The sequence below is a fragment of the Diplotaxodon limnothrissa genome, linkage group LG11 (genome assembly GCF_057381915.1).
Source record: "Diplotaxodon limnothrissa isolate DT_005_m linkage group LG11, D_limnothrissa_male_GT1.1, whole genome shotgun sequence".
Classification (NCBI taxonomy): domain Eukaryota; kingdom Metazoa; phylum Chordata; class Actinopteri; order Cichliformes; family Cichlidae; genus Diplotaxodon; species Diplotaxodon limnothrissa.
Window position 1 is genome coordinate 31,532,118 of NC_140606.1, and position 26,032 is coordinate 31,558,149.

General features: G+C 43.9%; 1 protein-coding gene across 1 annotated transcript in view; it reads right to left on the bottom strand.

The window, feature by feature from the left end:
- Positions 1–26,032, bottom strand: part of nphs1 (NPHS1 adhesion molecule, nephrin) — a 45,286-nt gene that overhangs the window by 7,606 nt on the left and 11,648 nt on the right. Inside the window, exons 4-16 of the mRNA XM_085365822.1 lie at positions 20,636–20,758; positions 19,884–19,965; positions 13,958–14,061; positions 11,765–11,886; positions 11,389–11,560; positions 9,977–10,134; positions 8,942–9,083; positions 4,056–4,180; positions 3,786–3,954; positions 3,475–3,604; positions 3,112–3,284; positions 2,263–2,403; positions 1,575–1,715 (exon numbers count right to left, since the gene is read on the bottom strand). Coding sequence (XP_085221948.1) covers positions 1,575–1,715; positions 2,263–2,403; positions 3,112–3,284; positions 3,475–3,604; positions 3,786–3,954; positions 4,056–4,180; positions 8,942–9,083; positions 9,977–10,134; positions 11,389–11,560; positions 11,765–11,886; positions 13,958–14,061; positions 19,884–19,965; positions 20,636–20,758 — 1,782 coding nt within the window. The remainder of the gene's footprint in view (positions 1–1,574; positions 1,716–2,262; positions 2,404–3,111; positions 3,285–3,474; positions 3,605–3,785; positions 3,955–4,055; positions 4,181–8,941; positions 9,084–9,976; positions 10,135–11,388; positions 11,561–11,764; positions 11,887–13,957; positions 14,062–19,883; positions 19,966–20,635; positions 20,759–26,032) is intronic.

Consider the following 26,032-nt stretch of genomic DNA (forward strand, 5'->3'; position numbering starts at 1 on the left):
TTAAACAGGCTTGCTGCATTGCTGTAATTACTCTTACACCAGTTTGCCTTTGCAAATATTCATAAACCCATTATAATTGGCCACTGTGCTTTGGATACAATGTCATTAACTTCTTTAGGTGATAACCAAGACCAAGAATTGAAAACACAGGGGTCGCAGAGGAGACCAAGCAAAGTCTCAACTCCACTACTTAACTATCAGGCTTGAGTTCATTCTCTGTATGGTCATTAGTCAAAAAAATAAAACAAGAGAAAAGCATCAGAAAGGAAAAAAAAAAATCCAAAAATACTAATGAAGCGCACTTACTTAAAACAAGCTCTGTCAACAAGGCAGAAACAGGTAAAGGTCATACACACAAAACAACAATAAAAACTCATTGGAAAGCTGACAGTGAGACAATAAAGAGCATAAAGGCAGTCTGGCTAACATATAAATAGGGAAGTGATTAGCTAAAGGGAAAAGGGGACACAACAAAAATAAAAATAAATCAAATATGGACATGAGTTAAGCAAATGGAATAACTAAATAAGCAAAACAAGAAAGAGAAAGGAAGAAACACAGTAAGAGCATCTGTTCTTCTTATAGATGTGTCTGTAACAGACATCTGGTCATGTGACCTATGAAGGTGTGATAGTGATGAAACAAACAAGAGGAGTAGGGTAACCTGGTGACCCTCCAGTTTGCCATTTTTATACATATACAATCATTCTACATATACGCTATATCTTCTTCCTCACTGCATGACTACACCTCTTTTCTTTGTTCGCCTCTGCCTCACAAGCTTTTCATACATCCCATGGGTGCCGTGTACTTGCAACAATAAAGCCATTAGTGCCTACTTGTCTAAACCTATGTTCACTCTCGAGGAACAGTGATGGGAAACGCTAGCAAGACACAGACCTCTGGGTTTGTGGAATCCACCCATGTTGGTCTCCTAACCAAGAACGACACCAATAAGTGGCTTACACCGCCACACATAAAAGCTACCACAATTCTCCATACATAATGAATATCTACAACTGTCAAGCCCAGTCAGATCAAGATGGCAGAATCCATTAGGCATGTACCATGGGCTTTAGTGAATCAGGCAGACCTACATTTTCCACATTCCTATTATTAAATCATCAGTATCGGGGCAGAGGGCCTAGAGCTTGAGGCTGGGCCTGGGGCAGCAGTGGTGGTGGATGGCCTTGCATGGAGGTCTAATGAATGAGGTACGTTTGGCGGGGAGGAACTAGAAGTCAGAGTTGTTGTCAGCATGTGTGGATGCACACTGTCAAGTTCAAAAGCAGTCATACTGTTCCGATTCAAATTCAATTTACAAAACAGGCAAGAGAAATTCTGCTCGTTCTCTATTTAAAGAAGGAAACCTATTCAATAAAGAGTTACCATCTCAATCATTGTTTAAAAATCTCCTTTGCCATTGTAGTTGGCTTCTTGGGGCACTTTCATTAACTTCTATAAAATGTTTGCTCCCTTTCAAAAGGTATAGGAGCAACAGAACAACATCAGAAAGTGTGTGCAAATCTAAAGATTCACACGAGCTCGTCCATTTCCTGTGTGCAGGGTCTTACACTGAACGTCCAGCGTGATGGAGATTTCGTTTGCGCCTTCATCGTTTTCACACTTGACGGTGTAAACTCCGGCATCGTTCCTTGACACATTCCTGATCTCCAGTGAGTGGTCATCTAACCAGTGATAGCGGTAATCTTCCTCTACCAAAACACACACAGACACACGCACACACAGACGTAAAAAGCAATGGTAAATTAAGTATTCATTACATGCTCATCAACTGAATGTCCTCTGGCCACTGGTCTCTAAGTGACGTCTAATTCTGCATTATTGATTGGTCTGGCCGGATTCTCACATCAAGCCAACAATAGACTGTGAGAGAGAGACACCTTCTTTTCCACAGCGCTTAAAATGTAATAGGTGGATTTCTGCATTTAAAATAGTCATTTTATAGTGCTGTTGTATAATGGAGCTAACAGAAAAAGAGAGTGGGTGCAGCAGGGCCCTGGTGACACTGGCCAGGAGGAGAAGCCAGGTTTAGAACTGTTGTGTTGTATTCAGGGAGACAGCAATCCTCATTTAGACTGCATACATTAGAGCAGTAATGAGAATCACATTTGGCAGGGTCCCATGCTGGCTAACCGGCCATGTTTTATTCAGACCCTGAATGGCAGAGCTGAGTGCTTACTTGCTGGCTCAGCTCAACTAGGACCTGGTTTATAGAGCCATCACACAACCCTAGATCACCTTTGACCAGCTTCTCCCTGCGGTGCAGCCAAATGCAGGAGACCTCCTCTGGGTTAGCTGAGACCAGCAGTGGGATGACTGCCATGTCATCCTCAAGCACCTGCACCTCTGTTGGTTGGTCTGGGCTGAATTCTGGTGGGTCTGACAGACAAGCAGCACAAAAAAATAAAATAAAATAAAATACAGCTACAGTGAATTGGATTCATACTAAGCAAATAGATCAGTGGCAAGGATATAAAGTCAGTGCCACAGAACCACCAAGAGTGAGCACAAAGACACACAAAACATGTTGGACGTGAAAGCACGAAGAGACACTAATGAGAGTCAAACAAGTAGAAAGTCGACATCCCACCAATAATTCCAGATCTTACTAACTTCACACACTTCGAGGACGGGGGAGTAAGGCAGCACAGGAGGAAGAGGGACAGGCATTAAAACAACGAGTGACAGTACTGTTGTCCAACGGCAGCTCTGCACAAACACACAGTGACATTCCTTCATGCTCATACACAGCACCAAGCTTTGAAACAGTGGCTGGCTGCTGCCTGTGAAATGGCATCAAAGACAAACATGGCCATGCAACAAAGCAAATGCACAATTAGGACACATTGCCACAGAGCTCAACAGACCCACAACTCACAACAAAGGTTTCCGGTAAACAAAAAAAATTATATTGAACACACATTCTGCAAAGTCACATCAGCAAACTACTTTTTGATCCACGTCATTAATGATCATCATTGTGCATCATTTAAGAATGATGCAACCCAAATCTCTCAGTCAATGACAGGAAAGAATGAGAAAAAAAAAGAGAGAGAGACGTGAGCAAACAATTCACCTTCTACTTACAAAGCACATTGAGCTTATAGTACGTGTTGGTCCCCTCTGCCAAAACATGGCTGTAGGCCTGGCAGATGACCTTCTGGTTGTGATGCTGTGAAGTCAGATTCAGAGACAGAGAACTGTGCACTGAAATGCCACCAAACTCAGCATCCCTGGGTTCCTCCTCGACTCCCTGCAACCTACGACACAATTGCCAACCAGTAAATCCAATTAATAAAGGACTTCAAGTGCACCAAACAGTTATCATTTCTCCTCATTTAATAGGATAAACATCAATCATTCAGACTCATTCTGATAGTGAATTGGGGATCTGATTTTACATAAGAGCTTTTTCTGTTATGTCCCCTTTAGCCTACTGACTAGGCAAACCTTAATGGGCCCAAGATCCAGGAGATGTTTGCCATCGGACTGCTGCTTCCAGCCTGGCACTCCAGGATTAGCGCCTCACCCTGACGAAGTACCTCTTGTTGGGCTGTGATCTTCATACTTACTGGTGTAACTGGAGAACCACAGAGTAAACACGAAAATTCAATTTTGACTCATTGATTATTTCAAGATGAAGGATATAAAATGCAGCAAATCAAATCTGCTGTGAAATTCATTTATCTAATATAATGCTTTTCTCTCAGCTAAGTTAGACTGGGAGAAAGTTCAAGTCTTAAAGCTCCAGTCTTACTCACAGTGAACCCTGAGCTTGGTGTACGCAGAGATGGTTTTCTTTGCTTTATTCGTGGCGTCACAGCGGTAGCTGGCCATGTTGTCACTTGCTGTCAGGACCACGACCAGTTCTCGAGCTACACCCATATCAAACGAGGTCTGCTGCAGTGCACCAGTCACTGCCGTTCCATCCTAAATCACAAAGAAAGATTGTAGATCTCTGTGTTTAGGCTCGACAAACACCACGACACAAATATACAGTCAGGCATGCTCTTACGGCAGTGCATTCTCACCTTGAACCAAGCCAAAGTTGCTTTCGGATTTCCCCCAGTGGCGAAACAGACCATATGGACCGTGCTTCCAGAACGTAAGGGGACATCTTCAGGTGGAGCATTGATCCAGACTTTTTGAGGGGGGTCTGTTGATTGTAATTTTTTATGATCAGTTCCTTTGGGGTTTTTTTTTTAAATATGTTAAGTAGACCTGTTTTCCATCTTGTATTAAGGGACTGGTCTCTTTAAAAGAGCTGAAGTTGATATCAATTATACAAATATCAGTTCAAAAATTTCTGCAAAAGACTTTTCCTGGAACTGTGGGGGGGACAGGGTGGCAGTAAACCTCCTGAAATATCATCGGTCCCCACTGGTGCTTTTCTCCAAACTCTGTTATCTAATCAATTGGCAGAAATTGGCTGTTTGTTTTCCCCCTCCTGGGAAAAACAAACAGTTGTCCTCAAATCATTGCAAACACAATAATATAACATTAAATTATACAAGAAAATGCAATGAAAAGACTTTTGCTAATTATAGACACTCAAAAGATTGTGTCCCTCCTTCATTTCCCTCATTGTGGATTGGTCCACTGCCCATCCCTGAAAACCCCAGACACATTAGGCTTCCATATTAGGCTTCCATATTAGTGTCTGCAGAGCAATCTCTTTAAGTGTGTCAGTGGTGGCTGGCCTCCAGTAAGTAGGTACTTTGCAATGGTTAATTTAATACCAAGGATGTGTTGGCTGTTTTTTCAACTGAAAATAAAAAAAAAGACACATTTAATGTATAACTGTAACTACTCTACTTTTTCTTGGGTTTATTACCTTGTGCAGACTGTATATAAAAGATCCATGCTGTCACCCATTGTTCATGGAAGTCCTGTTTTAAAACCTTAGTTTGAGAATTTTGTCTCAAACTAGACATCACAAAGGAGAAACTGGGGACACGGCATGGTTGCAGTGTGTCAATCACAATGTAGCCCCACTCAAAAGCATACTGTATACCACCTTATCCTATATTTTACTTATCTTATAAACATAATGTCAATAAGACTTGGAATGAGAAATTGAGACCATAAATTTATTATAATAATGTTTTTACTGATATAATAGGTGAGCATCAGGATGTTCCATATAAGTTTATTTAACATCTGACTTCTTTTTGCAATTAAACCTGTAAACGATGTCAGTTTTTTCTATCTATAGGATCCATTGGCATATTGTTACCAATAATATACCAATAAGGTATGGCTTTGGAAGCTTACTTGCAATTTAAATATCTCTTTAAATATTTTGCTGTTTAATTTGTTACATATGCTTGATGAGTATTTATGAAACTTCATTAAGTCAAGATGTGGATTTTCATATTAACCTCTAATATATCTTTATATGTTTATGATTAACTTACCCAGTGTAATTAGACCCTAATCACATTCGTGTTTTCTTGCTGCATGTAAAATGGGTGGCATGATTTATCTTATAATGAATTTTGTTGACTTGTATTATTTGGAAATGAAGGAATACTTAATTTATTTTTTTCAAAAATTAATTAACAACTACATATAAAATATTAAGAAGTAAGTATGTTTTTTTCAGGCTTGATAGCATTTTGGTCTTTGACACATCAACAGAAAAACATTAGGGATCCGCTTCTTTGAAAAAAAAAAAAAAGACTCATCATATATTTGATTTTGGTTCTGTTAATGAGAGGTTCTTTCTCACATTTGTTAATAACCTGCATCTGTGTGTCCATTTGTATACTAACTAGGTCAGCTAAAGCAGCACAGACAAGAAAAAAACCCTTCTGATTATATTTTCAGTGCAACAAAACATCAAGTAAGCGGAGAGACACCACACCTAGTGCTCCGATTACCACTGGGACCACCGTCACCTTCACCCTCCACATCTTCTCGAGCTCTTCTTTGAGCCCTTGGTATTTCTCGATCTTCTCGTGTTCCTTCTTCCTGATGTTGCTGTCATTCAGAACCGCTACATCGATCACTACGGCCGTCTTCTGATGTTTGTCTACCACCACTATGTCCGGTTGGTTAGCCACCACCATTTTGTCCGTCTGTATCTGGAAGTCCCACAGGATCCTAGCTCGGTCATTCTCCAATACCCTTGGGGGCGTCTCCCATTTTGACCTCGGGACTTCCAGGTTATACTCGGCACAGATGTTCCTGTACACTATGCCGGCCACTTGGTTATGGCGTTCCATGTATGTCCTGCTTGCTAGCATCTTACACCCTGCTGTTATGTGCTGGATTGTCTCTGGAGCATCTTTACACAGCCTGCACCTGGGGTCCTGCCTGGTGTGATAGACCCCAGCCTCTATGGATCTTGTGCTTAGTGCTTGTTCCTGTGCTGCCATGATTAGTGCTTCCGTGCTGTCTTTCAGTCCAGCTTTGTCCAGCCACTGGTAGGATTTCTGGATATCAGCCACCTCCTCTATCTGCCGGTGGTACATACCGTGCAGGGGTCTGTCCTTCCATGATGGTTCCTCGCCTTCCTCTATTTTCTTGGGTTTCTGCTGCCTGAGGTATTCATTGAGCACGCTGTCAGTTGGGGCCATCTTTGTGATGTATTCGTGGATGTTCCTTGTCTCATCCTGGACTGTGGCCTCACAGCCTCACCCCTGGACTTGGGGTGAAACCCTCCATGCATGGTAAGGAGCTTTCTTGTCTTTATGTCAGTGGCTTCTATCTCCTCCTTTGGCCAGCCTATTACCCCAGCCGGGTACCTGATCACGGGCAGGGCGTAGGTGTTGATAGCCCGGATCTTGTTCTTACCGTTCAGCTAACTCCTCAGGACTTGCCTGACCCTCTGCAGGTACTTGGTGGTTGCAGCTTTCCTAGCGGCCTCTTCATGGTTCCCATTCGCCTGCGGGATCCCCAGGTACTTGTAACTGTCCTCTATGTCTGCAATGTTGCCTTCTGGTAGTTTGATCCCCTCCGTTCTGACTACCTTCCCTCTCTTTGTTACCATCCAACTACACTTCTCCAGCCCGAACGACATTCCGATGTCATTGCTGTATATCCTGGTGGTGTGGATCAGTGAATCAATGTCTCGTTCACTCTTGGCATACAGCTTGATGTCATCCATGTACAGGAGGTGGCTGACAACTGCTCCATTCCGTAGTCGGTATCCGTAGCCAGTCTTGTCAATTATCTCACTGAGGGGGTTAAGGCCTATGCAGAACAGCAGTGGGGACAGAGCATCTCCTTGGTAGATCCCGCACTTGATGGTGACTTGCGCTATGGGCTTGGAGTTGGCCTCTAGTGTTGTCCGCCACATCCCCATTGAGTTCCTGATGAAGGTTCTCAGGGTCCCATTGATCTCGTACAATTCTAGGCATTCCAGGATCCAGGTGTGGGGCATTGAGTCATAGGCCTTCTTGTAATCAATCCAGGCAGTGCACAGGTTGGTCAGTCTGGTCCTGCAGTCTCGGCTGACTGCTTGGTCTGCCAGTAGCAAGTGTTTTGCGCCTCTGGTATTCTTGCCCATCCCTTTCTGTGCCCCGCTTATGTATTGACCCATGTGCCTGTTCATCTTAGCCGCTATGATGCCTGACAGGCGCTTCCATGTGGTGCTGAGGCAGGTTATTGGTCGGTAGTTGGAGGGGACCGGTCTCTTCTGGGGGTCCTTGAGGATCAGGACTGTCCGGCCTTCGGTTAGCCATTCTGGGTGTCTCTCGTTAACTAGCAGCTGGTTCATTTGTGCTGCCAGGCGCTCGTGGAGTGCAGTCAGCTTCTTCAGCCAGTAGGCGTGAACCATGTCAGGACCTGGTGCTGTCCAACTCTTCATACTGGAGACCCTTTCTTGGATATCTGCCACTGTGATGGCTACTGGAGGTCGCTGTGGTCTGCCCTCAGATCCACTAGCCACTGAGTATTGCCGCTATGGGTTGCCGTTATGGGTTGCGTCCTTCTCCCGTATGCTCTTCCAGTATTGTTCTGCCTTCAGCCTTGGTGGTGCTGTTCTCATATTGTTCCCCTGCCACTGAAAAGTACACCTTGGCTGGTTCTGTGGAGAACAGCTGGTTTATTCTCTTGCCTTCTATCTCTCTGGTGTACCTCCTCAAGCGGCTGGCCAAGGCTGTGAGTCATTGCTTGGCAGTTTCCAAGGCCTCAGGTATGGACAGCTTCCTGTACTTCTTAGGCACCTTCCTCATCGCGCCTTTCTGCAACTCCGATAGTTGGCTAACCTCCCTCTGTGCTACCTTGATCTTAGCCTCTAGCCTCCTTCTCCATGGAGGGTACTGCCCCTTGTGGCTGTTCAACTTGTAGCCAAGCATCTCACTGATCACTGCTGCCGTATTGTAGATCAACTTGTTAGTCGGTAATCGTGGCTGTAGGTATCGTCCGTAGTGCTGCATTAACATCATCTAGCAGACCTTCTGAGGTCTTGGCCTGTCTTGGCCTTCTTGGCCTGTCGATACCTGTCAGCTGTCAGCCAGTCCCACAGGCTAACCAAGCCCGATAGGACTCCTTCTTCAGCCTGGTGGCTCCCTTCACCTCTGGTGTCCACCATTTGGTTCGGGGATTACCACCACTGCAGGCACCAACCACCTTGCGGCTGCAATGGAGATGCTGAACATGGTCCATTCGGACTCAATGTCCCCAGTCTCCCTCGGAATGCTGTTGAAGCTCTGCCGGAGGTGTGCGTTGAAGATTTCGCAGACTGGGGCCTCTGCTAGCTGTTCCCAGCACACCCTCACTACACGTTTAGGTGCACAATGCTATTGTGAAAATTGTTTTGTTTACTGGACTGTACAGTTTCATTAACCCTTCAGAACAATGCTGGAATCAAAGTTTTATTCTCCATGAAGTTTTCTTGTGGCAATTATGTACACTAATATCAAAGGAATTCAAGAAACCACGCTTACTTAGAAAACTTAAAGTCACTTACAGTAGACACTGAGTTCATCGCTCTGGGTTTTGGAGAAATGTGTTCCCTTGTTAAAAGCCTCACAGGTGAGCTTCATCCCGTGCTCCTCCCTGGAGACCCGGTGGGTCATGTTGGACATGATTGTCATCCCACCGTTGTCTCCCTGCAGACACAAAGAACATCTGACAGTTTTGGGGGACAGACAGTCTTGGTCTGGCATCCTTACTTAGTTGTATGTGTGTGTGTGTGTGTGTGTGTGTGTGTGTGTGTGTGTGTAGGGGGGGGGGGGTCTGTGAGAAAAACAACCCTCGCTGGTTTGTCTTGGCGAATACAGATGGCAAATTAGCCACTGTAATAACTGATGTTGTGCATGGTCTGTGATAAATAAGTATATTCATCTGACTCTCCGGCTTTGCACACTGTTATAAATTGAGGCAAGTGTCATTTTGCACCTGCCTGATAGTGGTCATGCCTTTGCAGCACATCTGGTTATTAAAGCTATTATTGTGGTAATTACTGTAAAAGCCACAGTCAGAAAGACTAACAAAGACACTGGACAGGAGCGTCAGTCTTCATTCGCCTCACACTGTGTCGCATGCATTAAAGCTCGCATACGGCACAGTGAGTGCCTTGTGTAAGATCAAGATGAATAAAGAGCTTGTTTAATAATACTCATCTTCTGTGTCAGCTTTTATTCACTTTGATCTTATTAGCATACACAAAAGAGGAGAAGAGCAGCAGAATACTCTTTTTGGAATCGGATGATTCATTTGCAAAGCTGCAGCAGGCCTATCCAGAGACAGCTCATGGTCATACTGTTTTCTTTCATCTATCTTGACTGAAAGGAAATGTTTTTGTACATTAGCTTCCATGCCTTTTGCCTATCTATTCATAAAAAAAAAAAAAATATATATATATATATATATATATATATATATATATAAATAAACACAACCTTTTTCAGTATTCTGTGTAAATCGACCAGGATGTTAACTAGTCATAGGACTGCATGGATGAATTTCAGCGTTGTGCAAATTGCGTCCCGTGTAGTCCCACCTCCTCCATAGCAACAGAAGTGTTGTTGAGCTCCTTGTAGCCCAGCCACCAGCGGATGTCGACGGGGGGATTGCTGGAGGTGGTGTAGCAGCTGAGATTCAACTCTTGCCCCTCAATTGCTGTTAACGAACCCGACAGCGTCAGCTCAGCAGGCTCAACTGATGTACACGCACACATGCATGGGAAAACATACAAAGACAAGTCAGTGAAAATATCATCCCGTGAATAGTACATTCAACAGCTACATATTCTGATCACAGAGCCAGCGCAACTATTTTTGGATGTGAAACACAGAGCTGTATCAAGGGTGAGAGGGAAAAAAATCACTTTGAGTGGCAACTTGTTTTCTCTGGGGGTTTTCATTGTGGTTTCTAAAGTCTGCTTCGTTTTAACCAGAGGGGTACAATAGCTGCAGGCAAAGTGATGCAGTCGTATAAAGCCTTCCGGGGAATACAAAGCCTTGGGACCAAGCTGGCAGGCTTCTAGTAGGAGGGGTCATGCATGTAAATCTTTTGTGTTTTTATGTCTGTTCCACATGTGACACTGTGTGGAATGCATCTGCCTAATACACACACACACACACACACACACACACACACACACACACACCTGAAATTCTTGCAGGTGCTGTATGGTGAAGGAGGCATATTCATATTTCACCAGTGAGTCTTGCTCCGTGCCCTCCAGCTTCTGCCAGCGCCTAGAGCATTGTCAGGCAGTCAGCGGTTCATTTTCACCATCTCTGAATGGATGACTGGGAGGCATGGCACCACAGCCTGCTGGGGGTTTTGGTAAATGGAGGCGCGCTGGTGCAATTTAAACCACATTTACATAGCACGAGAAAGCGGAAGGGCCGCTCCTAATCATATTTACATAAAATCGGCGCATCAATCAGACAGCATTTAAAGCTCTCCACATTGTGTGGCTCTGTAGTGAAAATCAGGCTATTGTTAGACTCAATGCACCAAGGCTGATAAATATTAATTTCGTATTTGTTCTATTGTTGCTGAAACAAACATTTTATATTCAGAGAGAAAAGTATAATCTCTTAACTATGGGCGTTACTGTTTCAAAGTGTCGCCGTTAGTGCCTCAGGACTGCGCGTTGAAGCAATTCAGCTAAATTTATGTAACAGCTACGAAAGAGCATACAGTGGTACTAATCTGGAGGCAATTGGAATTATGGGCTGCAGCCATAGAAACCATTAGTTTCATTAATGATATTAACTTTACAATATTTACTGGGACAGCAAAAAGATTGGGCTTGGAGGAAAGATGTATTATACTCCTCTGCAAATGGTCCATATTATTAATAACCTGCAATCACTCAGTCCTGTCTGGGCTTTGTTTTTTACCAGAGTGTGCATGTGTGTTCCAGCACTGCGCAGTGTATTAAAAGTTATTTTCACTCACAGAGAACTGTTATTTTGCGGCTGACAGAAAGAGGAGATCGGGACACCAGATTGGAGCTTTCACAGCACAGCTCTGCCTGGTTGTCAGCGGGGGTGATCTTCAGTTTGAGTATGCTGCTGGACTTCTGAGCAACAACGTCCTCCTCCCAAGTCATAGACAGAACTTCTCCGTTCTGACAGACGGATGAACACATGAAACTCAAAAAGGCAACAGAATGTTTGAGTAGTTGCAAGCTCCCATATGGCGCAGGCAGCGAAGAACAGAAGCTACAAAGAATGGGATACTTATGCTGCGAGTTTTTTAACAGGAATGGCTCATTTTGCCAGCGTGACAGTGTGTTACAAAGCTTCCTTAACAGATGGCGCAGGAGATTTACCTTGGTCCAGTGGAGAGTGGCAAGGGGGTTTCCACCATATGACACACACTCCAACACAAGCGTTCTCTCTGCTTTGACTTCGTTCCTCTCCAGACCCAGAATAACTGGAGGCTGAGGTGCGACTGTCAAGAAAGGGGGATGGGGGTGGGGGGTGACAAGAAGAAATGGCACAGAGGATGAGCACGAGAAAAAGAGGAAGAGGTGAGAGAAGAAAAGAGGTGTAGTAACTCAGAGAAACAGAACCATGGTGTGGCCAATAGGACAGTATTAAAAAAAAAAGAAAAAGAGAAGAAAAAAAAAAAGAAACTGCAGTGCGATGAGGAGACTCTTGGCAATTGAACAGGAAGCATCCCTATTTGTTGAGACAGGGCCAATAAATTGGTCATTCAGCATGACTGTGGGATAAGAGGTCCGGATCTGATGAAAGCATTAAGTATTAAGGGAGCAGTGAGCTGGATCCAGTCCATAAAGCAAAATAACAGATGTTCAAACAGTAATAAGGCAACGTGAAATATGAATAAATTACAGCCTCCTCGAATAAAATATATGCAGTAAAATAAATTAGAAGAGGATGGGCCTTTGTTATTGCTGCAATCAGTTTCAGAGAGCAGACTGCAGACCCTGGGCCAGCATGACAAATTGCCACCTTGCTAACAATCTAGCTGGCTGAAAATGGCCACCGCGCTGGCTTTGATGGGCTAGCATACTGAGTAAGACTGCGGCGGTGGTCCCAAGTTCTGCAACACTAGCACTTTAGCAGAGAGCCCATACTGCTTAATGCAGAGAAGAGAGACAGGGAGGAAGGGAGGAGCACTCGCAGTTACTGGTGAATGATAAAACAGCAACTATTGTGTCTCGTGTGTTTCAGTTTTCAGTTTTATTTGTCATATGCAAGTTAGCACAGGGTCAACATCGCAATGAAATGTATTTGACGAGCAGAAGGAAAGCATAGGGACAGCATTAAGGTGTGTAGTCAGCCTGTGGATAATACCGCAGCTGAGCAGGAGGGAACACTCACTGCTGAAAGTATCAGCAGCCCTCCTCCACTTTAATCAACAGCATGATTTAGTCCCGGGACAAGCAGGTGGGTACACTCTAAGGCAGGGCTGCCCAATCCCAGTCCTCGAGAGCTACTATCCTGCAGCTTTTAGATGCATCCCTACTCCAACACAGCTGAATCAAATGGTTTGATTACCTCTTCAGCATGCCATCGTGTTTGGCAAAGGCCTGATAACAAGCCATTCATTTGATTCGGGTGTGTGGGAACAAGGATGCATCTAAAAGCTGCAGGACGGTAGCTCTCGAGGACCGGGATTGGGCACCCCTGCTCTAAGGCCTCAACAATCCATTACTTCAGCTGATCAACAGGGTAGAAAACACCAAACCCACACTGTAGTAAACAACAGCGGCAGTAGAGCACTGGTTGTTTATTCAGCAACAACAGCTTTCATTGTTTCTTTGCCAAACGCAATGGCAAAGACATCCCGCGTGTCAGCTAACCTTCATGTGCAGCAATGGATTTATTATATTATGTTGCGTGGTTTTTATAAAAACATGAAAGAAAAGGCAACAGAAACTGGCTTAGTTTCCTTCCTCGGTGGATTCTAAATTTAATTTGAGCTGATGAGCACAAAAGTTGCTGGGCTAGTTTTGTAAGATTTATTATTATTAAATGTGGTGTCCTGAGCTTTCCATATTAGAAATATATTATTGTTAAAAAAAAATTCTCTAGCACAATTCTTGCTCGTGTAATTCATCTAATAATTAGTTTATGTGCCTTGGTTAACGCTGGGGCAATAACCAAGCGTGTAAATAATTCCAGATTACTAAACACATCCAAACCCACAGAAATTTAATTGCAGGCTGCTTTATTAGCCACAGCCAAAACTGTAGAAAACAACTGCTTACTGCTTTGGTCACATCAACCTCTTCCCTCTGTCCAGCACAGGCTGCCTTGAGAGTTGGATGTTCACAAGTTTGCCCCAGCTGAATGTTGTTTTGAAGTAGGTGTGACTTTGCCTTCAGCTTAAATGTTTTTCCTTGCGCCACTAACACAGACTGAGTGCACAATGCCGGATACCCAAGGGCCCCCCTCGGGTTCTGTTCCTGTGTGGTAGAGTGTGTGTGTGTGTGTGTGTTTTATATAAAATGAGGGTGTTGGCCATCAGTTTAAAGACAGGTTGAGACACTCACAGTACACATTCATAGCCATTGTGGTCTCCACAGGCTTGAGGAGGGTGGGGTTCATGGCGTGACAGGCCAACTCCCTCCCATTGTCAGAACTCAGAGCAGTGACCCTTTAAGAGGTAACAGAAGGACAGAAGAAATGACAATAACAAACTATTACTGAAAGATATAAAGCTGCAAAAAAAAATCCCATCATCCCAAAAGATATTCAAATGCGTTTCATAAAAAAAAAAATTGACACATCGATGTAAATACAGTCCAGTGTAAGGTCACAATCAAATGCCTTTTCAAGGGTTGCACGGATTTGGGGATGTTTTTAGGCTTTAGGAAGTCTGGTGAGATAAACAAAGTGACAAGTATCATGTAATATATTTATCCATGAGGAATGAGTTAGACACATGACGTGTATCTGACTCAGAGTCAGGAGACCAGGTTTTAGGGAAGGTGGAAATGACAAACAGCACTGAAGGTAAATATAGTTCAATATACACTCACAGGTCACTTTTTTTTTTTAGGTACAGCTGTGCAGCTGCTTGCTAATGCAAATGTCTAACCAGCCAATCACATGGCAGCAACTCATTGCATTTAGCCATGTAGCCATGGCCCAGATGAAATGCTGAAGTTCAAAACAAGCATCAGAATGGGGATGAAAGTTCATTTAAGTGAATGTGGCATGTTTGTTGGTGCCAGATGGGCTGGTTTGAGTATTTCAGAAACTGCTTATCTGCTGGGATTTTCCCCACACAGCCATCTCTAGGGTTTCCAGAGAATGTCCAAAAACGAGACAATATCCAGCGAGGCGGCAATTCTCTGAGTGAAAATGTCTTGTTGATGTCAGAGGTCAGAGAATGGCCAGACTGCTTCAAGCTGCTAGGAAGGCAACAGTAGCTCAAAAAAATCCATTGTTACAACCAAGCAATGCGGAAGAGCATCTCTTAACATGCAACACTTCACAAAGGCTCAACAGAATTGCAAAAGAGAGAATTTAGATCTGATGAGTCTCAATTTCTGCTGTGACACTCAGATGTTAGGGCCAGAATTTTGTGGAAAAAGCATAAAAGCATGAATCCATGCTGCCTTGTAGCAACAGCTCAGGCGGGGATATTTTCTTGGCAGAATTTGGATTCTTTAATACCAACTAAACATTGTTTAAACAACATCGCCTTTCTCAGTTTTGTTGCATGTCCATCCTTTTATGACCACAGTGTACCCATCTTCTGATGGCTGCTACCAGCAGGATATTCTCAAATAATCTTAAATTGGATTCTTGAGCATTGGACAGTGAGTTCAGTGCACTCAAATGGCCTCCACAGTCATCAGATTTCAATCAGATGGAGCACCTTTGGCATATGTGGAACATCCAGATCAGACAACAAATCTGCAGCAACTGTGATGCTATCACGCCACTATGGACCAAAATCTCAGAGGAAGGTTTCTAGCACCTTGTGGCATCTGTACCACAAAGTTATGAGGGGAAAAATGGATCCAACCCATTACACCCAACAAAGATGGGTGTAAATAAAAGCATAAACTAATTTGCTATTTACATCAATGCATCAATATTGTTTCGCAACTTCTCCCGCTTAATTTTGAGGTATATTTACACTCGTTGCAATCTGCGATATCTCAGAATGATTGCTGACTTGCAATGATGTTTGCAGGGCAAACACTGATGATAATGATGTAGGCAGAAACACGAACACAGCAATATAAAACCTCCCTTCTCACCTTTAATTTTTATTTTTATTCCTATTTATTCTATTTATCCCCTTCGTATATTTTATTTATATTGTCTCTGTATTTATATATATGTGTGTGTGTGTGTGTATATATATATATATATATATATATATATATATACCAGACTGACCAACCTGTGCACTGCCTGGATTGATTACAAGAAGGCCTATGACTCAATGCCCCACAGCTGGATACTGGAATGCCTAGAATTGTACAAGATCAATGGGACCCTAAGAGCCTTCATCAGGAACTCAATGGGGATGTGGCGTACAACACTAGAGGCCAACTCCAAGCCCATAGCACAAGTTACCATCAAGTGCGGGATCTACCAAGGAGATGCTCTGTCCCCACTGCTGTTCTGCATAGGCCTGAACCCCCTCAGTGAGATCATTAACAAGACTGGCTACGGATACCGACTACGGAACGGAGCAGTTGTCAGCCACCTCCTGTACATGGATGACATCAAGCTGTATGCCAAGAGTGAACGAGACATCGATTCACTGATCCACACTACCAGGCTATACAGCAATGACATTGGAATGTCGTTCGGACTGGAGAAGTGTAGTCGGATGGTAACAAAGAGAGGGAAGGTAGTCAGAACTGAGGGGATTGAACTACCAGAAGGCAACATTGCAGACATAGAGGACAGTTACAAGTACCTGGGGATCCCGCAGGCAAATGGGAACCATGAAGAGGCCGCTAGAAAGGCTGCAACCACCAAGTACCTGCAGAGGGTCAGGCAAGTCCTGAGGAGTCAGCTGAATGGTAAGAACAAGATCCGGGCCATCAACACATACGCCCTGCCCGTGATCAGGTACCCTGCTGGGGTAATAAGCTGGCCAAAGGAGGAGATAGAAGCCACTGACATAAAGACAAGAAAGCTCCTGACCATGCATGGAGGGTTTCACCCCAAGTCCAGCACCCTGAGGCTGTACGCTAAGCGGAAGGAAGGGGGCCGGGGACTGGTGAGTGTCAGCACCACAGTCCAGGATGAGACAAGGAACATCCAAGAATACATTGGGAAGATGGCCCCAACTGACCGAGTGCTCAGTGAATACCTCAGGCAGCAGAAACCCAAGAAAGAGGAGGGAGACGAGGAACCATCATGGAAGGACAGGCCCCTGCACGGTATGTACCACCGGCAGATAGAGGAGGTGGCTGATATCCAGAAATCCTACCAGTGGCTGGACAAAGCTGGACTGAAAGACAGCACAGAGGCACTAATCATGGCAGCACAAGAACAAGCTCTGAGTACAAGATCCATAGAGGCTGGGGTCTATCACACCAGGCAAGACCCCAGGTGCAGGCTGTGTAAAGATGCCCCAGAGACTATCCAGCACATAACAGCAGGGTGCAAGATGCTAGCAGGCAAGGCATACATGGAACGCCATAACCAAGTGGCCGGCATAGTGTACAGGAACATCTGTGCCGAGTATAACCTAGAAGTCCCGAGGTCAAAATGGGAGATGCCCCCAAGGGTGGTGGAGAATGACCGAGCTAAGATCCTGTGGGACTTCCAGATACAGACGGACAAAATGGTGGTGGCTAACCAACCGGACATAGTGGTGGTAGACAAACAGAAGAAGACGGCCGTAGTGATCGATGTAGCGGTTCCCAATGACAGCAATATCAGGAAGAAGGAACACGAGAAGCTGGAGAAATACCAAGGGCTCAGAGAAGAGCTCGAGAGGATGTGGAGGGTGAAGGTAACGGTGGTCCCCGTGGTAATCGGAGCACTAGGTGCGGTGACTCCCAAGCTAGGCGAGTGGCTCCAGCAGATCCCGGGAACAACATCGGAGATCTCTGTCCAGAAGAGCGCAGTCCTGGGAACAGCTAAGATACTGCGCAGGACCCTCAAGCTCCCAGGCCTCTGGTAGAAGACCCGAGCTTGAAGGATAAACCGCCCGCAGGGGCGTGCTGGGTGTTATATATATATATATATATATATATATATATATATATATACGCCCTGCCCGTGATCAGGTACCCTGCTGGGGTAATAGGCTGGCCAAAGGAGGAGATAGAAGCCACTGACATAAAGACAAGAAAGCTCCTTACCATGCATGGAGGGTTTCACCCCAAATCCAGCACCCTGAGGCTGTACGCTAAGCGGAAGGAAGGGGGCCGGGGACTGGTGAGTGTCAGCACCACAGTCCAGGATGAGACAACGAACATCCAAGAATACATTAGGAAGATGGCCCCAACTGACCGAGTGCTCAGTGAATACCTCAGGCAGCAGAAACCCAAGAAAGAGGAGGGAGACGAGGAACCATCATGGAAGGACAGGCCCCTGCACGGTATGTACCACCGGCAGATAGAGGAGGTGGCTGATATCCAGAAATCCTACCAGTGGCTGGACAAAGCTGGACTGAAAGACAGCACAGAGGCACTAATCATGGCAGCACAAGAACAAGCTCTGAGCACAAGATCCATAGAGGCTGGGGTCTATCACACCAGGAAAGACCCCAGGTGCAGGCTGTGTAAAGATGCCCCAGAGACAATCCAGCACATAACAGCAGGGTGCAAGATGCTAGCAGGCAAGGCATACATGGAACGCCATAACCAAGTGGCCGGCATAGTGTACAGGAACATCTGTGCCGAGTATAACCTGGAAGTCCCGAGGTCAAAATGGGAGATGCCCCCAAGGGTGGTGGAGAATGACCGAGCTAAGATCCTGTGGGACTTCCAGATACAGACGGACAAAATGGTGATGGCTAACCAACCGGACATAGTGGTGGTAGACAAACAGAAGAAGATGGCCGTAGTGATCGATGTAGCGGTTCCGAATGACAGCAATATCAGGAAGAAGGAACACGAGAAGCTGGAGAAATACCAAGGGCTCAAAGAAGAGCTCGAGAGGATGTGGAGGGTGAAGGTAACGGTGGTCCCCGTGGTAATCGGAGCACTAGGTGCGGTGACTCCCAAGCTAGGCGAGTGGCTCCAGCAGATCCCAGGAACAACATCGGAGATCTCTGTCCAGAAGAGCGCAGTCCTGGGAACAGCTAAGATACTGCGCAGGACCCTCAAGCTCCCAGGCCTCTGGTAGAGGACCCGAGCTTGAAGGATAAACCGCCCGCAGGGGCGTGCTGGGTGTTTTTTTTTTATATATATATATATATATATATATATATATTATGGAATGCCCTTTAGGAAAATATTATATATATATATATTCCAACCAAAGTCTGAATATATGGAATGAAACTTGAATATATAGAATGATCTTTTGAATATATAGAATGAAACTTGAATATATAGAATGGTCTTCTGAATATATAGAATGAAACTTGAATATATAGAATGATCTTTTGAATATATAGAATGATCTTTTGAATATATAGAATGAAACTTGAATATATAGAATGATCTTTTGAATATATAGAATGAAATATTATGAATGTTATTTTTCTCTAGTCTTTGAGTTTTGTGGAAAAAAAGGATAATTTTAACAGTTATTTGCAAAATAAGATAACCAGTATCTGTAACTGGTTAAATGATAAATGTAGTGGAATATTAGAAGTGTTAAATAAAACAAAAAAACAGATGGTTTTAGCTAATATGTAAGTACCCCAACTCTGTTTTACGCTGTGTGTGTTGTCAGGAGCCATGGGAATAAAAGCAAGGCACTTTGCAATGTACTTAGAAACAGTGAATTTATTCTGAGTCTAGTTTACTCTCTCTGTTTACATCTTCTATATCAAACTACAGTTCAGTGACAACTGTAACCATCACATATCGCCCACTGCTGTGTATGCTCAGCGTGAATATGTGGAAGAAGCATCAATATTGCTTAAGACCTCGGCTTCTCTGCTTGAGAGTTAAACAACATCGCAGCTCCTCAGTACCAATGTTATCTGAAGATATGACAAGAGGTTATTATCTTTGACATAGAGGAGATATGCAGGATTAAAGTAATCTATGGCCCCGCTTAATGTATGGGCACCAGGCGAACCAGCAAGGATTGGATTTGTCTCGCTGCTGGAATGTAATTTTGTGCATTTGACAGAAGCTAATTCAACTCCACAGTGCCAAGAAGCAGTTTGTGTGTGTGCAGAAATTCATTGTACTCACTAAGACAGAAGGTGAGAATAAGAGCACGGTGAAAACAAGGGAAACAAGAAACATAGACAGACTTGGGGAGATTGAGCAGGTTGGTGAGGAGAATGAGTCTGGCAGGCAGCTGAACACATACGTTACTTCAGCATGCGCGTTCAGAAGCTTATCCTTTGAGCCAGACGTGGAGAAAGACTCTGCACCTGTCAGCTCAACTCCATCTAAAAGACACAATGGGGGGAAGGCGCACAAAAAAAAAGAAGAATACTGTGTGTAAATTTGTTCATGCAAAACACAAACACCAGTGTTATTCTCATGCAGAATTGCAAATACTGGACTATGGTGCATATGTGTGCGCGACTGTCGTGCAGAAATCATGCGTACGTGGTCTAAAAATATGAAACTATGAAATTATATGTTAGACCTACAGCACAACCCCGCAGACAAATTCACACCGCTGGAACAAAGGGAACATCTCTCGCTCGGTTTCAGCACGATACAGCGTAATAGGTGTGACAGAAGAAGAAGAGGTAAAAACAAAGCGATGGCAATATTGTAGATGCTTTTGTAAACAACAAGGAACCTGCAATAAATTGACTCTACATGAAACTGTGAAACAAACATCTGGAAATTCAAATGTTCAGGCTATTTCCTCCCACACAGAGTCTCCTCCTTTCAACTCTGCAATTTAAAAAAACCAAAACAAAACTAAGAAACAAGAAGCCTTTAGTGGACTCGAATTTTATTCTGTGTTTTCTTGTTAAAATATTCAGGTTGAGGCCTATACGCATGGCAGACTGTAGAATATCAAAAAGGCGGCTGGCCCTTCCTTCCAGCTTGTCAGCCTGACCATCAAGATAAAAATCTAATGGAGCACAAAGCATGACTCACCTTTATAAAGTGTGATTTCTGCCAAAGGCTTTGCATCAGGGGCAACGCAGGTGACGGTGTACTTCTTCCCGGCTTCCCAAGGTGTTGACATGTCCATGTCAAAGTACGGCTTGGACGGAGGGACTGAAAGAGAGAAAACAGCTCAAGTTTCCAACTTAACATCAGCACCTAAAAAACTATAGATTACACTGATTTCTAGCCATTGCTCTAAGCTTTATGCAGTGATATGATAATAGGATTGTAATTGTCTGGGACTGACTGGAGTGTCACACTGTCAGTTTTTGAATGATTTAGGTTTGATGTTTGGTTGCGTTTCAATACAAATTGTGGACAAGAAGAGAATATAAAGATGAAACGGTGATGAAACCAATCCAGTGCTAATCTATCATAGCAAACACCAAACACTTCTCTACTCAGATCACCCCCAAGCTAAATATGTGCTTTCTGGACTGATCAAAGCAGTCTTCACTTCTCCACTGTTCTCTACAATCCTTTTATCTGACCATAAATAGAGATTCCAGGAAAAGAAAAGGGAAAAAACACATAGCTTTTAACACAAGGGACCGAAAAAAATTTGGGCAGTAAATTGAGAAATCTGTCACCAACTAATTATGAAAGAGATTCTTTGCAGATCTGTTAGCCCCTCCTTACCAAGAGCATCAGTTAAATTAAGCACGCACTAGCCTACAGATAACTGGCCATGTATTGTGCTGGCTTTTAGTGTGTGGGTGAGCTTGTAGAATTAGAAACTATGGTTACTGTGAAGGTTGTTTTCTTTCATCAGAGATCAAGTGCAAAGGCTGCCTGAGTTAACAGACAGAATAGAGAGTTGGTAAGTACAGGAAGGAGATGTGTGCGTGTAAAGGGAGATGAAAGACTGGCAGAGGAGAAAAGAGATACTGCAAGAATGAAATGTGACTATAAGACGGGCTGTGGAGGATTAGGCGGAGCAGGGAGATAGCTGCCGCTCAGTCCGGAGATAAACCCCGCTGCCAATGTATGGCTCAACAGCTGGACCACAAGCAACCAAACCAGCCAGCCATTCAACATCTACCTCTACGTCCAGTTGACTCGTGGCCACTAGGAGGAGCTGTTGCTGTGTGCAGAGTCACCTCTTCGCTCTAGTCTGCTATTGAGACAGATGAGATGTGGCTGCAGCTTCAAACTGATTTAAAAGAAGCAATTGAATCTGTGTGGACTGTGATGGGTTACCCAGAGCACTGCAGAGGCGCGCACAGCAATAATGAGATGCATTTGTTTGTTTTCCCCTCCCTCTTCCCAGAGAAGATGACTGGGCCATGCATCTATTGACAGCCCCTGTACTCTCAATCTACTCAGGCCCACACAATTCACACAGGCGCATCACTTGTTGTGCTCGAAGGGTGTCTGGCAGCCTAACAAATCCTAAAATAAGAATAATGATATGTTCACAAATGAGGCAGGCAGGTATCTAATTTTTTCCTCGCTCGCTCATGCTGGCCTGTTCCTCTTATCTTTCGTTCACTCCATCATCCCCCTCTAGCAGCCCGAGCCCACCTCCCTCCACCCACACTATCTTTCTTGACCACTGCAGTTAAACTGCAGAAGCGCAGAGGAAGGTGTGTTCCAGCTTGGACTGGGACTTACAGCCGCCATCCATCACATCCCCTCAGAAAAGCCATGTGAGGGAATAAGCCCAGTCAAGCTAAACCTGCACCAATGCACATTTGTACAATTGCGATAGAACATGTGGACAACAATAAAACACACATCCGGCTCAATTACTAGACACGCACTCAGAGCAAAGAGCAGACAGCAACCATGCTGTTTTCTTAATTAACTCTTTCTGCCCTTTCTTTGTATACTTCTAAGTGGGATTTTTTAAATCCTTCCTCTTTCCGTCTGCTTTTCTGCTTCTGTTTCTCTTGTTAAGGTACATATATGAACACAGATAGGCAAGGACTTGATCCTGCAGTTCAGATGTGAAACGCTGAGCTGAAATATTCGATTTATTAGACAAATACGGACGGATGGATGGATAAAGCAGATAAGAACCAGATTAGCAGACACACATCAATATGCATAAGCAGCTCTTTGCACCTATCCTTCTTTCTCATTCACATACAGATGCACATGCTCTCTTTTCTCCATTGCACACAAGCACCCAAAGATAAACTCAAGTCTACAGTGAATGCAGATTTGCACGCACAAACACTCCGACACAGGCGAGTGAATGTGCAGACAAGCTACATTCATCTCATTTCACTCTAAAAACAGGCACCAGTGTCTGCATGGTCTAACATGTGATACTAACCTGATTCTCCGAAAGATATTGGAAAAGGCCCAGAGGATAGAAAGTCTCTAAAAAGCTTATGCTGAATAGGATAGATAATAATGGAGCTCTGACTTCTTAACACCAGAAAGACACAACTCATCAGTTTCATCTTTGGATGATAAAGCTTGTCGAACACCATATTTTCACAGTATGTGTGCAAGAATGTTTTTTTTCCTTCTATATTGTACTGTGCAAAAGTCTTGAGCCACCCCCTCATTTCTCTTTATTTTGCTTTCAATTTGCTTTTTTTCTTGAGCAATAGTTCTCCAGGATTTCTGAATGGCTTTCAAAGGTTTTCTTTGGACACTAGCTATTTTTAAACTCATTTTCAGTTCAGTCGCTTGTACCTGACCATTTTCAGAGGAAGCTACTTAACACTGACCAGTGAATTATTCAAAAGGCACCTAACTGAAGTAATTAACAAGTGTTGCTTTTACATATAACAGACAACTTTGCATCTTTAGGTATTTGATACTAGCAGCCTGTCACAAAAACACATAATTTGTTTCCATTTAGTTTAATGAACACAGAAATGTACCATTAAATTTTGATCCACCATACAATACAATGGAAAGCATCTGATTGACAGCAGTTTCATTTTTCAGCCCATATTGATCCTAAACACTTTCACTAGATAGAAAAACATATAATTAAACACTGTTATTCATGGATTGGCCTCCCCAGAGGAGGGACCTCAACATTATTGAAGCCGTGTGGGATCATGTTGACAGAGATCAGAAAGAAAAAGGCAGTCAACACCCAAAGAAGAGCTTTGAATGCCCTTAAAGAAGGTCGGAGAACTATTCGTGTAGGCATTATGCTTCATCTATGTTATATAGTTTCCATTTTCCAGCAAAATATAAAGAAATTACGATTTACACAGTATTATATGTGCAGAGAAACACATACATTTGGCTATTCATGCACAATATGAACATGGTATTTATTTGACATGTAATCCCTGATGTTGCAAACCACTGAAACAGCTTTCCATTTTCTGTCTGCATTCAGAGGGAGAAGTGGAACAGGTGTTTAGGACAAAAAGCTCTACCTCCATCACCTCTCATCTGCACGAGCGCTGCTCCAGCCAAAACATGTCATAACTGCATCTGTCAGCATCCATCTCCCAAACTCCCATTTACAGCAAGTGCATCACACACGCGCAACATTAAAAACAGATTTAGGCTCAATTGTAAATGCACCTTTGTGATGGATTCTAAATAAATTAACAAGGAACCGCTCATGTTGCTATTAAGCAGAACTTCCCCTTTTCAGAAAGAACCTACTGTAACATTAAAGTGGCGCTGTCAGAATTAAAGCATGGCACCAGTGTATAACACCCCATCCTCTGATGAGGTTATATCTTGGGCAACTGTCAGAACTTTTCATGAACAAAGATGAATAAAGTCACCATGTTCTACGTTGCTTGTGCCCCCATTTATAAGTTGTTCCATTATTCATAACAGGGAATCATAAAATGAAGGCTCATTATATACTCTTCAAGTGCTAAACTCATTAGCTCCCGAAAAAAACCTCGCTATAGCCCTGGTTCCTAAAATGTCCTCTAACCTCCAACCAACGCTGATAATAAGCTTACACACATGGGCACGTACACACACACACACACACACACACACACACACACACACACACACACACATATCTCGGTGACACACTATGCCAAATGAATGAGTAACAGTCTAAAACCAGAACACATCAAAAACAGTTTTGAACATTTGCAGGAGGCATCTGTACAGGCATGCACTGTGGTGAGGGAGAGAGTTGTTCATTAATAGGATTAAATGCTAAGGCTAATGGTATAAACCGAGACACAGGATGTGTCAGGTATGTGACGGGCACAGTGCGGGGTAAGTTTTAGTAGAGGAGGGGGCTTTAGCAGAGAGGGTAGAGGTTGTTATTGTCATGGATTACTCACTGCCACTTGATCTGCCTGTTGCAGTAATCCCCTATCTAAGCTCCGCAGGGAAGCAAAAAACACACAGGAGTTAGGTTGCACCAATGGAAATGTCTTGAAAACATCTCTTTGTAAGCCCATGGATGGGGCTTATTGACATTTTTGCCTTTATCCCTGCTATTTACTGCCTGTGGTGATCCATCTTGAATTAGCCAGTCATAATATCACTCTCCCTGACCCAAGAATCCAATTATACAACCACCAATCTCTGTTTTGTTTTCAAATTCCTCCCCTCTCCCCTACTGTATCTCCTCATAAAGACTTTATAGTGTTTTGATTTGATGCAGAGCTTGATAGGATATGGCCATGGTTGACTGGCCAGGGGTGCGGGGCCTTGGGAGCCGTAGTTCAGTGATAGAGAAGTCCATCGGAAACTCATCAGAGACGGTGCACTTCAAAGGGGATACACAGTTTCCAGTCCCAGTTCAGCACTAACGGGAGATTGAATTCATCAGCTCATTATCAAGCCCCAGATTAGTCACGTATTTTGAATCACTTGAACTGCTGGGCTGGAACAAATAACCCTTTAAGACCAAGGCTGCAGAGAGCTTTTTAAGCCAGTCACTTCACTGATTGCCCTTTGCGACAGCTCATCTACAAATGTCCATGTTAAACAGTCAACAGCTGGGACGTGAGCCCAGGACACTGAATAAAAGCACCTGCTGAGATGTGCAGCATGTGGACTCGTATGTGAGCATTTCAGAAACATTATGAAAGAGTCTGTCACGGGTAAATGCTAGTACTAATACTACTACCAGCCATCCCTGATGCAACACACTGGTTGGTATAACACATATTTTCATTGTTTTGACAAAGCAGAAAGCGAGAGTTTTGATTTTGTATAAGTGGGCACACATGCAAGAAGCATCTCAGAGGTAATGAATGTGGGAGTCAAGCCTGCTGTGGCTGCAGGTGTAGGCTTGCCGTAGCATATTAAACTGCAGCAGTGTAGAATACTGCCATTCAAGTACAACACTACCCGCCATTTCTCGCGCCAGCCTATTGATGTCAGAAAAACCTGCTCTCTTCCCAGAAGAGAGCGAGGACTCTACAATCGCCACAACCGCCCCTCCTATCCAAACCCCCATCCTCGGTGTCCATGGTCACC